This window comes from Typopeltis vanoorti, chromosome 23, assembly GCF_054136105.1.
Source record: "Typopeltis vanoorti isolate ZY-2024b chromosome 23, IOZ_Tvanoo_1.0, whole genome shotgun sequence".
Lineage (NCBI taxonomy): Eukaryota > Metazoa > Arthropoda > Arachnida > Uropygi > Thelyphonidae > Typopeltis > Typopeltis vanoorti.
In genome coordinates this window covers 77,557,002-77,572,782 of record NC_143571.1, presented here as the reverse complement: position 1 = coordinate 77,572,782, position 15,781 = coordinate 77,557,002, and the positions used below count along the sequence as shown (strand labels likewise).

The following is a 15,781-nucleotide window of genomic DNA, read 5'->3' as shown; positions in this document are numbered from 1 at the left end:
AATCAACCCAGACAAGAAGCCCACAGGACTCCTATACTATATATTAAAAGGTATCTCTGAACGTGCAGCAAAAATTATGAAAAATATCAACTCATTGCCACCTGTAAACCCATCAAACCAAATTCACAACTTGCTACCTTCTCCAAAAGACAAATTTCTCACCAATGATGCTACCTGGTGCATGCGAAGTACCATGTTCATGTTACTTGTCTTACTATGGACAAACATAATATCTCTGAACATCAAGAACACATCCATCTTATGAAACCTCACATTTGGCTTGCACAACATGAAATTGAAAACACTAGCCACAAGATCCAATGGCAAAATGCTAAGCTGCTATGGAGATTTCTTTATATAAACATTCATGTTTATATAAAGAAAGTGTTTAAGCCTCACTATTCCAAAAGTTTGGGAAATTGTTATCCTCAATTGTATTAAATAAATTTATATGTTATATTTTAATTTAATAGATTTCAGCTCATTAGTTTTAATCAATGAACACAGTCATGTGTTATGAAGAGGGATTCCAAATTAAGCATGCACACTACTATTAGTGCTACTTTTTAATTCAATTCCTATTGTTGTTCGATAATTGTACTGATGATGTCTTATGATACATAGACTAAATATTTACATAACGAAGTTATTTACTGTGGCATACATGTTATTCTATAGTTAAAGAATGTACTTGTTTGGAACTTGAGGGTTGGTATACATCTCAGCCCTTTCCTCTCTTTCCCTAACATTCTTCTAAATTTTTAATTTTTTCTTATAAGCTACTTTTTTAATTTATCTTTTAGACCTATTCTAAACTGATGAAACATAGATCATCCTAAATGTGATTTCTCATCAGCTGAGCCACTTAAATTATGAGCTATACTTAGCAATCTGTGATACTTTGGAACTGTTTCTTTATTATCTTGAATGTATTGATGTAACTTCCATAAGTTTGGACTTGCATATCTGATCTTTGAAAATTCTGAGATTAACAAACTCTTAAATGCACTGTAATTTATAGTGTCTCTTAACACAGGTAAAGTATTCAGGAAAGTTTTTGAATTCCCTACTAACTTATTGCTAAGAAAAATTAACAAGTGATATTCAGACCATTTCCCTATATCTTTTTTTTACATTTTTAAAATATGATTCAACATTTTCATTATCACCTCCTGAAAATGCAGGAATAATAAGATTAGGATTAAGTGCTTTAAAAATTTCACCATCTTCAATTACATTTAAATTACTTGTATTAACAGCAGTTGCATTATCGTTTGGCGAGTCAAAAGGTATTTGGCTTACGCTTGGACTCACCGAACTTTATATAGTTTCTATATTCGGCATGAAACTCTTAGATTTCTATCTTTGAGTTCCTTATTCGGTTCTGAAACAATGTGGGATGTAATATCCCCTTAATTTAAATAATTTTACGTTGCCGAATTGAAGTCTTTGGCTCTTTATATTTTGTAATTTATTAGGACACCTTCTTGGCAATTCGCATAGTAGGGTATGTAAGTTCTGTTCACTGCACACTTGGTATTATCCAGGTCTACCTACTCACTGATGAGACCTCAAAAAAAAAAAAAGGTTGAAACTGGTCTGGGTAGTGATCTCTCTCATAATGTAGAACAGTAATACAGCTCCTAAGGGCTGGGTTTTTACATTATGAGTAAATACTAAGAACAGTCAACGGAACTTGCTCCACCTTTACTATGAGTTGCCCCGTATTGCACTACTAGGTATTTGGCTTACACTTGGACTCACCGAACTTCATGTAGTTTCTATATTCAGCATGAAACTCTTAGACGTCTATCTTTGAGTTCCTTATTCGGCTCTGAAACAATGTGGGATGTAATATCCCCTTAATTTAAATAATTTTACGTTGCCGAATTGAAGTCTTTGGCTCTTTATATTTAGTAATTTATTAGGACACCTTCTTGGCAATTCGCATAGTAGGGTATGTAAGTTCTGTTCACTGCACACTTGGTATTATCCAGGTCTACCTACTCACTGATGAGACCTCAAAAAAAAAAAAAGGTTGAAACTGGTCTGGGTAGTGATCTCTCTCATAATGTAGAACAGTAATACAGCTCCTAAGGGCTGGGTTTTTACATTATGAGTAAATACTAAGAACAGTCAACGGAACTTGCTCCACCTTTACTATGAGTTGCCCCGTATTGCACTACTAGGTATTTGGCTTACACTTGGACTCACCGAACTTCATGTAGTTTCTATATTCAGCATGAAACTCTTAGACGTCTATCTTTGAGTTCCTTATTCGGCTCTGAAACAATGTGGGATGTAATATCCCCTTAATTTAAATAATTTTACGTCGCTGAATTGAAGCCTTTGGTTCTTTATATTTAGTAATATTAATTAAAGATAGTTGTGGAATAAAATATTTAAGTTATTTTAGTTGGTTAGATTGTTACAGATTCGTATCTGTGAAAGTGCGTTGACTTTAGGATCAATATGTTGTGTTCTAAAGAATGAAGCTTGATTGCAAAAATTTAAAATATTTACTGTAAACATAATTACATAAAACAGACAATACATAGAATAATTAAATTGCCATTTTAAGAATTACAATAAATGAGCTCAATAATATTCTCTCATACTTGACTTTCACAGTTAAATTCCATGCTGAGAGATAAGAAATACTTTATAAAACAAACTGAACATAGCATTCAGCTAAAAGTTCTGTAGTCTCCCTTTGCCATACAGAAATTTTCTTTGAAGTATCTATTTTATCACTGTTCAATATACCTTCCTTTATTTAATTTTTTACTCACTCATTCAGTCTATATCTCTAAAATTCCTTAAATACAGGGTGGCCATAAAATAACTTTCCCTCTTTGGAGACATCTGTAGCTAAAACCATTAAATGGAATGAGACCAAATTTTATATTGAGACTTTTGAAGGCATGGCGGGATGATTTCCACGAAAAAAGATTTAGTACCAAAAGTCGCCGATAGGGGAAATTTTGGTACTGGCAGAGCTGAAAACAAGCGGATAATTACATTAAAGCAGATAAAATGGAATAATAATATTTCGATGGTGTAAGCGACAGCTGCGTCACTCATTTCAGCTGGATATGTGGTGCATTACAATGATAACAAGAATAATAATAATTAAACTAAAACAACAACTTGAAAGAGACAGAAATTAATGTAGTGATTGAACTCACAGGAAATAATGTTTTATTCATCAGAATCAGGGTCCCCTGGACCACATAAACGATTTTCAATGTGCTGATCTTTCTAGTGTATAACAAATTTCATCCGGTGTGCGACATGCTCTACAGCTGAGTGTAAGGAGTCGGATTGGATGTTCATAACAACCCGTTTTATGTTCTCTTTCAAGACCCTAAATTCCCGCAGGGTCGCTACGGCATTGCACTGTTTAAGGTAAAACAACGTAACAAGTAAAGCACCCTGAGGCAAGGTAGGGCACAATTGAGCACAATTCGTCGGTCATTCGAATAACTGCCTGAACGTTCCCAATCCCTTTTTAAATAGAATTGGTGGCGCTGCTATCATGTATGCACAATAAAATTTGCATGCGTTTACTGCAAATATTTGACTGCTTTCGGCTTAACCAGTGCCAAAATCTTTCCTATCAGCGACTTTTGGTACTAAATCTTTTTTTGCAGAATTCATCTCCCCATGCCTCCGAAAGTCTCAACATAAAATGTGGTCTCATTCCGTGTATTAGTTTTAGCTACAGATACCTCCAAAGAGGGAAAGTTAATTTATGGCCACCCTGTACAAAAGCTAAAGATCTCACTTGACCAATATACTTCAGCATGTTTTCCAGTTTCCTTAATGTATCTATCTTTCAATTTTCCAAAGTAGGCATGAAGAATAATTGCTCAAACAATAGGAATACATTAATCGAGCAGTTCCAAATGCATTTCCAATACAGGGATTTTTTTTTTTTACCGTAGATTCCATATTGCTCCTTGGAACATAAATCACTTGCCTTTCATTGAGCACAAAATATTCTCATATTATACTATACTTCAATTATCAATTTCAGAGTTCCATTTCTTTGGAGAATAATTAAAGATGCATATGAAAACTTTCCTGAGATTAATGAGCTTAACTCGGTAATTTATTAGACCTCTTTTGACTACTTGAGTATTCAAATGTTGTACAGTGATAGTAAACATACTACTATAACACAAACTTACAAATAATATACATACAACACTGCTGTGTTATTTTCTAACGATTACAACATATGGTAAGCAAGTTTATTAATTACATTTAAGTCTCTTTTAATATCGCCCCACTTAGCCACATGGCAGTCCTGACAATATCAAACATAATTGCAATACTAAATGTGAATAAATCACATAACAAAATGTATTCCTCATTAGATAAAATTTTTACTCAACATATGTAAAAACTGTAAAAAAACAAAAAAAATAAGCAAATCATTCATGCAAGATTTTTTTTTTTTTTTTTTTTTTTTTTCACATACTAAGTATACCACTGTATAGTGGTATACTTAGATTTTGCAATGACTTTTGACAGACACACTACAAGGAATTTTTTCCCCATTTCTTTTTTTATATTGTTTATTTTATACATAGTCTGGAAATCCTGCTCTAGAGAGCATACATAGAACTTTTTCATGCAATTTCAAGGCCTCCAATAAGCGGAGAGGTGGTCTTGCACCATGTGATGTTATTTATCTCCCCTAAAGACAATTGTAAACATTCATGCCCACAGTGAGATTTGAACCTGCAGCCCGTTGGTTGGAGAGCAGCTATGCTAACCACTTATCCAACTAGGTTGATGAAGAACAAAGCACTTGATCATTAGGCAAATTAATCATTTCAATTCAAAAGCAGCCTTTTGCTTAGGAGTGCTTCATTAAACATTATACAGCATTGTGCCTATGAGACTTTGGTTGGGACTTTTCAATAGTCTGTTACAGTGATGTCTGCTGAGAATCAACTGTGACAAACACACGTACTAATTCCTAGAGGAAAGAAACAACTACAAAATCTTGAAAGAAGATTGATGTGGAAATCACATAATAAAACTAATAAATTAAAGATATTTTTCAACTGGTCAAAAGAAATCAAGAATAGGTTATACTCTGCACACTCGATCATACTGAGTATTTATAGACTGCCTGAAGTACATAAAGTGTACCATTGAAACCAATGTGAAATGGCAGGCATTAGTTTGATCTCATCTGAGATGCTGATGCAACATATTGGAAAAATTGTCCTTATATAAAAACTGAGGATTACACATTAAAAAATTAAATAATTTTAGAATCACATGATATAATGGTGATCTATCACTAATTCCATTGATCCTGATATTATGAAATCCAATCCAAGATCATATCCTCTCCCTAGGTTCTTTTACATGCTGCTTTAGATAATTATCATGAAGTTGCTCTAGAAATTAACTATTCATTGTATTATTAGCTCTTTCATTTTCCTAGTCAGGATTCTCCCATTAATAATACTTTTCTTACCTCTAAGTGACTGGCTTATATCATCACTATTTCCTTCACTACAGTAACAAGCTCCCATCTCTAAATGAACCAACTGTAAATAAACTTATTATGCTATCTTAAATGATATCTATTAACACGTTCATTGCCAATCACGCGATGCGAGCTCCCACCAAACGGCCGATCACGCGTTATCGCGTGGACGTCGCTAACTAAATTAAAAAAAATTGGCCACCGCACGAAATTCCAATTTTCAGCTTGGCAATGAACGATATTGTGCGATCACGCGATGCGAGCTCTCACCGACGGCCGATCACGCGTTATCGCGTGGACGTCGTTAACTAAATAAAAATAAAAAATAAAATAAATTTGGCCACCACACGAGATTCCAATTTTCAGCTTGGCAATGAAAATGTTAAACTATCTTAAATTCTTGTCTTGAATAGAAATTTAATGTATCAATCTGATATTCTAAATCTTCGATAAGCAATAAAACTGGCATCAATGCACTATGAGAAACCATGTGTATAAATCTCCAACTACCTACAAAATATTCATCATGAAATATTATTACTGGGAAATCGCATTTAATTTAAATGTCTTCATTTGTAAAATTTTTGGCTAAGTTTCATAGCCATCATTACTTATGTGATTCTGGTAATAATGTTTTATGAATTCTTCCTCTTGCATCTCAATTTTTAGAGAGGGGGAAAAAACTACAAAGTACTAAATATAAGCAGTAAGCAAAAATTACCTCTTGTATCAAATCCTCATCTTCGATGATTCCTTCTTCCTGACGCTTCTAATGATAAAAAAAAGTATGTCAATAACAAAAATTCATAAATGTATTGTTTTACTGAAACCAATAAAATTAATTACTATTTCTTAACAGGAAAAAAAAAAAAATGTGTTAGGATAAATAATGAAATATCTGTGGTTTGAATTCATGTCAAAATTGATCATACAGAAAAAAAAAAAAAAAAATTTTTTTCTTAAAGTATCACACAAGAGTAAAAAAAAAAAAAAAAAACTGGCTAGAATAATACACAGTTTACAACCATAGCAGAAAATGCAGATGGCATTAACTGCTCTATCATAAGCAGTATCAGGTTTCAAGAAGTCAATTTAATTGATGGTGACAGGTAAGGGAAGATGGAATAAGATGGGAATTATTGCTTGTACTGACAAATTCCACCGTACCTTTGAAAAGAATATTTTGCCTTCGTCATCAAGATATTTTCATAGGCACAAAGGGTTAGGTTTGGAAATGCATGTGCACAAAGGTAAGTGCAGTGGGAAAAGTCAAACAAGTTTCTTATATTTCTAATTAATGTTGGATTGACAGTCATTCTCTCACTGACAATTTTCACATCTGATAAGCAGAGACAAAAGATGTGACCTAACCACAGGACGGTAATATTTTTGAGGTTTACTGTCATCCTAAGAACCCATGGACTCATCTAGGAGATTCCTTTTGTCATACATATAGCTCATCATACTGTGCCTTAAAAGCATTCAAATTCTTTGCAGATACCATGCTCTCAGAGAATGCATTCCAATCATTCACAACTCCCTATGCAAAAAACCTGTCTCACTCCCTCCCCTTATACAGCTTCCAGGGATGTCCTCTTGTTCTTCCCAGATCTCCCACCATTTTATGAAAAAATCTCTTCAATGTTAATCCTATAGCAACTCTTACAAACCTGCATGTTTCTATCATATCACCCTTCTTCCTTCTATCCGATTAGACTCTGTAAATTGCATCTGCTCAACCATTCTTCATATTCAACATTCCAAAGATCAGAAACTATTTTACTCAATTGCCTCTGGATCCTCACCAACATCTCTTCATCTTTTAGAAAACCAGGTGGCCAAATCTGTGCACGATAGTCTATGTGGCCTAATCAAAGCCTTATACAATGGAAACAGAATCGCTTCGCTTCTACAAGTCAGTGTCCTCTGCATCATTCCCAGAATTTATGTTGTCCTCACAATTTCAGCAATATGTCCTCTAAATTTCAGATCATTATCCACCATCACCCCAAGATCTCACCTCCAACAATATATTCAAACCAAGATTAAATTCTACATTCCATCTTTGTTTTCCCAACTTTAAAACCTTACATTTGACAACAATGAACTGGCATCCCCTACTCCTGTGCCCATTCACTCAGTATTCTTGAAAGGACACATCTACTCTACTTCTCACAGTTCATCCCAACTATGCATCTGCAAACAACTGTATATCCCCAATCAAATCTTCCCCATTATCATTTACAGCTTAAACAGCAATGGTCCTAAAACAGACCCTTGAGGCACCCTACTAGTGATTTTCCTCTTCTGGATATTAACCCACCATGCACAAATTGTCGATACCTATCAGACAGCAAATATCCAATGCACTAATCTAATATCCAACCTCATCTGCTCTAGTTTGACTATCAACTTATGTGGTAATCTATCAAAAGCCTTTGCAAAATCTAAGTATACTACTATGTATCCCTCTCCTCTGTTCAATGAAGCAGTCACCTTGTTGTAATAAGTATTATTATCATTCAGGCTTCCATGGAGTCAAAAGACTCATCACAGGAGGTCGTTCCTAGGAAACACAAAGTCTATCATACCACTCCTTAAACTCATTGACCGTTCTCACTCTCACCACTCTATCAGGCAATGTATTCCATGGTTAAACCACCCTCCATGCAAAGAAACCACTCCTCACCCTCTTTCTCACAGTTTACTTTCATAACTTCCAGGGATGGCACCTTGTCATCACTCCTTCCTGCTGTTCAACCAAGTGAAAGAATTCCTCAGTGTCAACCCTGTAACCACCTCTCAACAGTTAAAAAGTTTCAATCATATCACTTCTCCTTCTATCCACCAAGCTCCGCAGTCCACTTTCCTTCAGCCGATCCTCATAACTAACATTGTACAGTCCTGAAACCATCTTTGTTATCTGCCTTTGTATCCTTTCCACAGTTAATTTATCCCCTTCAAATCCTGGGGACCAAATTTGAGAACAATAGTCTAAGTGTGGTCTGTTCAGGGTCTTATACAACGGAATGATAACTGTTTTATCTATGCAGGTCAGCATCCTTCTCATTATTGCAGCAATCCTTTGTGTTCCTTTCATCACCTTTGCAATGTCTCCTAAATTTCAGGTTTCTATCAATCATCAACCCCAGATCTCTTGTCTCCCCTACTTCCTCCAGTATTGCTCCTCCAATAGAGTATGCAGCATCCCATCGATATGTCCCAAACCTCAAGACCTTACATTTTGCTGCATTAAATCGACACCCCATTCATTTTCCCATCTATCCAGCTTATTCAAATCATCCTGCAGGGTTACCACATCTGCACTATTACCAACAACCCTTCCCAGCTTCACATCATCTGCAAACAACTGAATATACCCCTGCAATCCACTGACTAAACGTGAGAAAGATCGTATCGAAGCTAAATTCCGATTTTAGCATATCATGCAATTTGTTACCTTTCAGTGAGAATAGCGCAACTTACTAAAATTAGAGCTCATTTCAGGTTTTGAAATTAATCCATTTCGAATATCGGACTCTTTCCTTTCAAACGGCTGGTTCTTTAACATGGTAGCCTATGGGAGACCGCAGCGGACGCATTAATGCGTGAGCGGGTACCTCGTCTTCGTTCGCTACCGGAAATGACATCGCCGGAAGGGGGATGAAGCGGAAGTTACATCAGATTGACGTCATGGTGACGCTCATCTCTCTCCGTCGCCGGCTAGCATAGCGGCCGTGGTTTCCCTATGTGGCTGTGGTTACGATCGGTCACTTGCGTGCATATGCAGCCGAGCACAAGCGGCATGTTTGCTTTTTACGGTATATGTCACCATACGCGGCCAGGGTGAAAAGAGCTTGCCGCACTTGTGATTTTCGTTTCCGAAAAATAAATAAAAGCACATTGCATCCCAACTAATAAGATATTTGAAGTAATCGTGTCGATTGTGTTAGTGAGAGGGGAGGTAATCAGCTAACGCCTTTTATTCCCGCATATAGGGAAGAATTAATATTAATATCTGAGAAAAACGTTTGCTACATGCTAATGTAAATCTTCTAATTACTGATGTGAAGGAGAGTGGGCGGGTTGGGGGTTGTTATGTCATCATTACATCCTTAACGAGGGCCGCATTTACCATTAGGCGCATGAAGTGCAAGCTGGGGCCACATTTTATTTTAAACCTTACTCCTCACAAAGAACAATAAAAAACAGGGTAGTTATAGTTGCAAAATAAAATAATATAAAAACTAGAGGCCGCTGAAAAATATGTGGGGCCTTCCGCTTCCATTTGAAATACATTGTTCTTTCCTTAGAATATAAATAAAACGAACAGGAACTCCTGTATAACCGGCTAGCATATTACTAAAACAAAAGCGCCCCTTCACAAATCCATGTTGACTTTCACAGATAACATTATCCTCATCTGCCCAATGCTGTATACAGTCCCTCACTAATTTCCCAAAGATCTTAACCACAAACTGGCCTATAATTACACTTCCAGTCTGTTTCTGCCCTTATGCAATGGCACTATCTTACCTTCCTTCCATTCCCTGGGCACCTTTCCCATAGTCAGACTTTCATTGAAAAGCCAGGTCAAAGGAGCTGTCAGTTCTTTAGCACATTCTCTCAAAACTTGTGATGAAATACCATCCAGTCCCACAGCTTTACTGACATCCAGAGTACTCAGTATTTGGAACACGTTCTCCTCCTGCACCTCTAAACCTCGAACCTGCCCTATCCCTCTGGTATTAAAATTTACTCCTCCATGATGAAATACTTCAATAAAGTGTTCATTGAACAATTCCACTATGTCCTCTGTATCAGTCAGTCTATTCCCATTTTTATCCCACAATGTCATTCTTCCACAATCATTTCTCCTCCTACTGACCACAGAGCTAAAAAATTAAGATTTTCTTTGGATCTTAGGGCCAATCTTCTCTCATATTCCAGTTTCGTCTTCCTTACCATACTAGTCACTCTCCTGGCCTGTGTCTTATATTCGTCATGCATCTGCTCTTCACCTGTCTCCTTATATCTCTTTCAGACTCTTTTTCACATGCAGTTCCTGTCTATATTGTTTGTCATCCACTTTACTCCAAATTGTGTCTTCTTCACTTGCAGAATACAGCTTACTATTGCTGCTAACAAATATTCCTTCCCAATTTCCCAAGCACTAATGTTATCCTGTCCTTCCAATTCCTCCCTCCATGAAATTTCCCAAAGTTGACATCTAAGACTATTATAATCACCTGCCTTATAATTCCACATACATTCCTGTCTTCCAAGTCAAAACCACATGGTCACTCTCTCCAACTGGTGGGAGAGATGTCATGTCAGTTATTATCAACTCTTCTGATGCTATGACCAAATCCAAAACTCTTGTTCCCTCTATTGCATGTTGCCTAAGACATGTGTCTCTCAAGAATTCTAGAAATTTCATTCCCTTATTACTACATGCATCTTCCTCTCCCCGATTTATACTGCTGTAGTTAGAATCTCTCATAACAATCATTCTTCTTCCACTTGCAAAGCTCAACCGTCTAAACATCTCCTGGTCCCCACCCTGTGCTCCTTGGTTTGTAGCAACACCCCACTAAATATCCTGTCTTGCCCACTTTTACCTCACACCATATGCTTTCAAAATCATTAGTGTCACTGCCTTCGAAAACCTTCATGCTTAGAGGACATAAGTGCTGACTCATCATAAGCAGTACTCCACCACTATGCTTTCCCTTCCTATCTTGCTGAAAAATACTATACCCTGTTACTTCTATTCCTGTTATTACATCCTCTGTCAACCACATCTCAGTGATACCAATAATGTTTGGCCAGTCTGATGCTATCAGCACCACCAATTCCTCTCCTTTATTCCGATGACTCCTGGCATTAGTATAAAGCATAAAGATGCTACTGTTTCTATACCCAGCATTATCCCCCTCTACACTCCACTGGGCTCAGCATTACCTGATGTCGCCCCCCCCCCCCTTCTCCCAAGTACCCATTCCCACAAGAGGCCACCCCCTGCTACCATCCACCCTGGGCATTCCAGTTTCCCTGTATTGACACTCCAACTTGTTCAGAACAGCAATCTCTCCAGATGCCTATGTCCTTCCTCATTCAAATGCAAGCAGTCTCTTGCATACAACTCCTTTCTGTCCTCAAATGTCCACATGCTCAAATCCTCTCTTCTGACACATTCTAGCTATTATGTTATTCAATATTACTGCTCCTCTGTTCAGCTCGTTACTGTCATACCTAGGTAACAGACACACTATCTTTCCTCACTACGTCTTCTTTCGTACAACCTCAAGCAAGAATCTCATATCTCTCGCTGCCCAATTTACATTACCTCTCAAGTCATTTGTTCCTACAATCACAATCATCTCATCCACCCGTTCACCCCTCTTAATTGCCATAGCCACACTTTCTATCATTCCTCCAGGCAAACACTCCTCATGCATCCTATCTTGAACACCACGGATCATTGAGTTCCCATACATTATACCTCTTACCATCTTGTTCCTTGACTGCTCACATGCATCCCTCACTGTCTTTCTCTTTGTGTTCCCCTACTTACCTGCCTTCACTCTATCCCTGGTTCCAGTGCTCCCTCACATTCTTCTCATTCCCTCTCTTCGTATTCTCTCCTCCTCTATCATTCCGATAACTCTCTCTCATTCCCTCTCTTCCACTGTTCCTATTCTCTCTCTTCTCTATCATTTCCATAACTCTCTCTCACTCCTACTCTGATTCGCCTTGCATTCGTCTCTTCAATTTGCCTAATCTCATCTTTCACACTTCTCATCTCATTTCCTAGACATTCCACCTGCTCTTTCAGCTTATCTATCTCTCTCTGCGAGTCAGCCACTCTTATCTGCCATTCATCCTCCAAAAACTTTACAATCATTCAACCTTTCGATACTCCCCACTCATTATTTTATTCATATTTCTCTTGCCCTCTATCATACAACTTGTCTCTCTACATGAAGAATCTCCCGTCTGACTCAACAAGGTCAGTTATAGTCATCTATAACCCACCAAGTTCCTCCCATTGCCTGCATTTTTTTCATATACGTATTTCCCCTTCTCTCACCTGCCACATACAACCGCCGGGATGCATACATTCCACAAGTCCCGCATGCTACAAAATTCCATATGATATCACACAAAATGGAGTCCTTAAATGGGGGAGGACTTGGTGCTATGTCATTTGCAATTTTAATTATTGCTGCCACAATTATTCAAAATAGTGTCGAGGAACTATTACAACTAAATGTTAAATAAGTATAACTATATAAGTAAAAGTACAAACAAATACAAACAAAACATTTAAGTATACTAAATATATATAAAATAAAACTAAATAATGAAAATTTATGTTATCTTCATTTTCTCTTCCACCGTTATGCATCCAATTCTGACCCAGTCTTCTCGGTAACCAAAATACACAATATAGTGACAACAACTAACTTCAAAAACAACCACTGAAGGACACTCATATTCCAGAAAAACAATATAGCACAAATCTCAACAGAATTCATACTATTCACAGATTAAAAAAAAAAGGAGATTGCTAAAACATGACCTCCCTTTAGCAAATCTGTCTGTCCATCAAAAATAACACAATTGTTCTCAACACAATTCTGGATCCTGATCCCCACCAGCCTTTCCAACATTTTAACCACAACACCTGACAAACAGACTGGCCTATAATTTGATGTTTGAATCCATTCACTTCGTTTATGCTGTGGTACAATCATGGCTTCCTTTCACTCCTTTGGAACTTGCCCCAATGTAAGACTCCACCATCAAATTCCTGATATATACCCTTAAGGAATGTATAGATCCCCACCAGCCTTTCCAACATTTTAACCACAACACCTGACAAACAGACTGGCCTATAATTTGATGTTTGAATCCATTCACTTCGTTTATGCTGTGGTACAATCATGGCTTCCTTTCACTCCTTTGGAACTTGCCCCAATGTAAGACTCCACCATCAAATTCCTGATATATACCCTTAAGGAATGTATAGAATATGATAGCACTACATGAAAAATTTACATCATTACTAACTAACTTCCTATCTACAATTTTCTGCCAAATCAGTCTGTTACCTGTCAAGACTCCAACATTATCAGATTTTATATTTTTATCTTCTAAGGCACTTTTTACTGTATCAATCCACCTATACCTTGGTCTTCCTATGGGTCTTTTTCCTGCCAATTAGGCAGAGAACATTTGTTTTGCTAATGTTTCCTCTCCCATTCTGTTTAAGTGACCATACCACCTGAAACTAGCTCTGCAAACACATTCCTAGATGCTGACAATGTCAAGTTCTTTCCTAATATCCTCATTTTTAATACGATATTGCCATTGATGCCATCTGTTCATGCTCTTAATCTTTCTCTGGACTCTCATATCTGCAGTCTATAGTATTTGGTCAAGTGTTTTACTTGACCCAGCTCTCAGATCCATAAGTTAAAATTGGTTGGATAACCGTCTTGTATAGAACTAATTTAGTGTTTTGACTAATTTCTTTCTTATTCCACATAAATTTATTCAGTTGAATTCCTACCATACCAGCTTTGTTCACTCTGTTGTCCATTTCCATTCTTAATTCACTATCTTCACTAAAAATAGTGTCTAAATAGCTGAAGTGTTTTAATGGGAGAGAAAGAATAGGTTCTCCATTCACAATACAGTTAATATTTTCAATGTTTCTGCCTATTTTCATTGTCTTGTTATTGCTGACCTTCATACCATATCTATTACAACAATTTTTCAATTTAGTCAGGAAATCTGACAGGCCTGTAGCAGATTTATTTAGAAATATAACATCATTGGCATAAAGCAAAGAGCTGAGATTAGTATCTCCAATTTTGATATCAAAATTGGAGATACTAATCTCAGAAAGAGGTTTAATACCACTTTCCTTCATAATGTGATCCATATAGATAATGAATAACATAGCGGATAATGTACATCCTTGCCTGACACCAGATTCAACATTAAACCATCTTCCTGTACTTCCTTAAATTCTAACTGCTGACTTACAACTCAAATAAAGACTTAGTATTGCTTGATATAATGCTCCATTGACACCATACAACTGTAGCATTTTGAATAGCTTCTCTCTTGGCTGGCACCTTGTCATATGCTTTTTCCAGATCAACATAACTTAAATACAGATCTTTGTTATATTCCCATGATTTCTCAACTATTTGTCGTAAAGTGAAAATCTGATCCTGACAGCCTCTGGCCTGAATCCAGCTTGTTCTTCACCAAGCTTCTCTTCCACAATCCTTCTCAACCATTTCTCAAGTACCAGGAACACTCAGTAATGAAATGTCTCTGTAATTCTCACATTCAGTTTCATTTCCCTTTTTATATATGGGTACTATGAGAGCTCTACTCCAATCATCTGGAATTCATCTCTCTCTCTGTCCAGGCCTTCTGAACTATGCAGTGCAGTCACTGTACAACTTTTATACCTCCATACTTGGAGGTCAGCCTGGCTGGCTGAGTGATTAGCATATCCGCTCTCCAGTCAAAAGGTTGCGGATTCGAATCCAGCCATGGACATGGATGTTTGTGATTGTCTTTGGAAATACTAGCGGTAGTCAGTTGGTGGATTGAGTTGTGGAGACCGAGTTGCAGAGCAGGTGCCCACCCTCGACGAGTCTTTGGACTCCATGGAGGTGTCAAATAATAATAATAATACTTGAGCATTTCTGGTCAAATATCATCTACTCCTGCTGCCTTTCCACATTTCAGGCTTTTGATGCCTTTTTCTACTTCAAGTATGGATATGTATTCCTGACTGCATGCCTGGTCAGTGTTTTTTTTACCACTGTGCTCTTATTACTGCTTGTTTCATTTAGCAGTTTTTCAAAGTAATTACTCCATACTTCATAGATATCTTTTTCTCCTGGTCTTCCTTCGGGTGGAAAGGTATTCCTCCAGAATATCTTGCCACCTTCTTGATATTTATTTTCTATGTTCTTTCCAAAGTCTTCCCATGACTTTTGTTTAGCTAGTTTTACACAATGTTTAGCTTTCTTACATTTGTTTCTGTATTCTCTAAGAGCACAAGCTGACTTATTTGCCAGGAACTTTTGATATGCTTTCTTCTTTTGCTTTACTGCCTGTTTAACTTCCTGTGTCCACCAAGGAGTTCTGATTTTTCTATCCTTGCAGAACCTCACGACACGCACCTGGCTGAACCAATCAATGTTTACTTTAGAGCTTGCCACTGAATCTCCAAAG

The 15,781-nt window shown here is 37.0% G+C and overlaps 1 protein-coding gene across 1 annotated transcript in view; it reads right to left on the bottom strand.

Moving 5' to 3' along the window:
• The window catches only part of LOC150094013 (uncharacterized), a 286,529-nt gene that overhangs the window by 133,525 nt on the left and 137,223 nt on the right, over positions 1 to 15,781 (bottom strand). Inside the window, exon 6 of the mRNA XM_090412937.1 lies at positions 6,234 to 6,281. Coding sequence (XP_090269063.1) covers positions 6,234 to 6,281 — 48 coding nt within the window. The remainder of the gene's footprint in view (positions 1 to 6,233; positions 6,282 to 15,781) is intronic.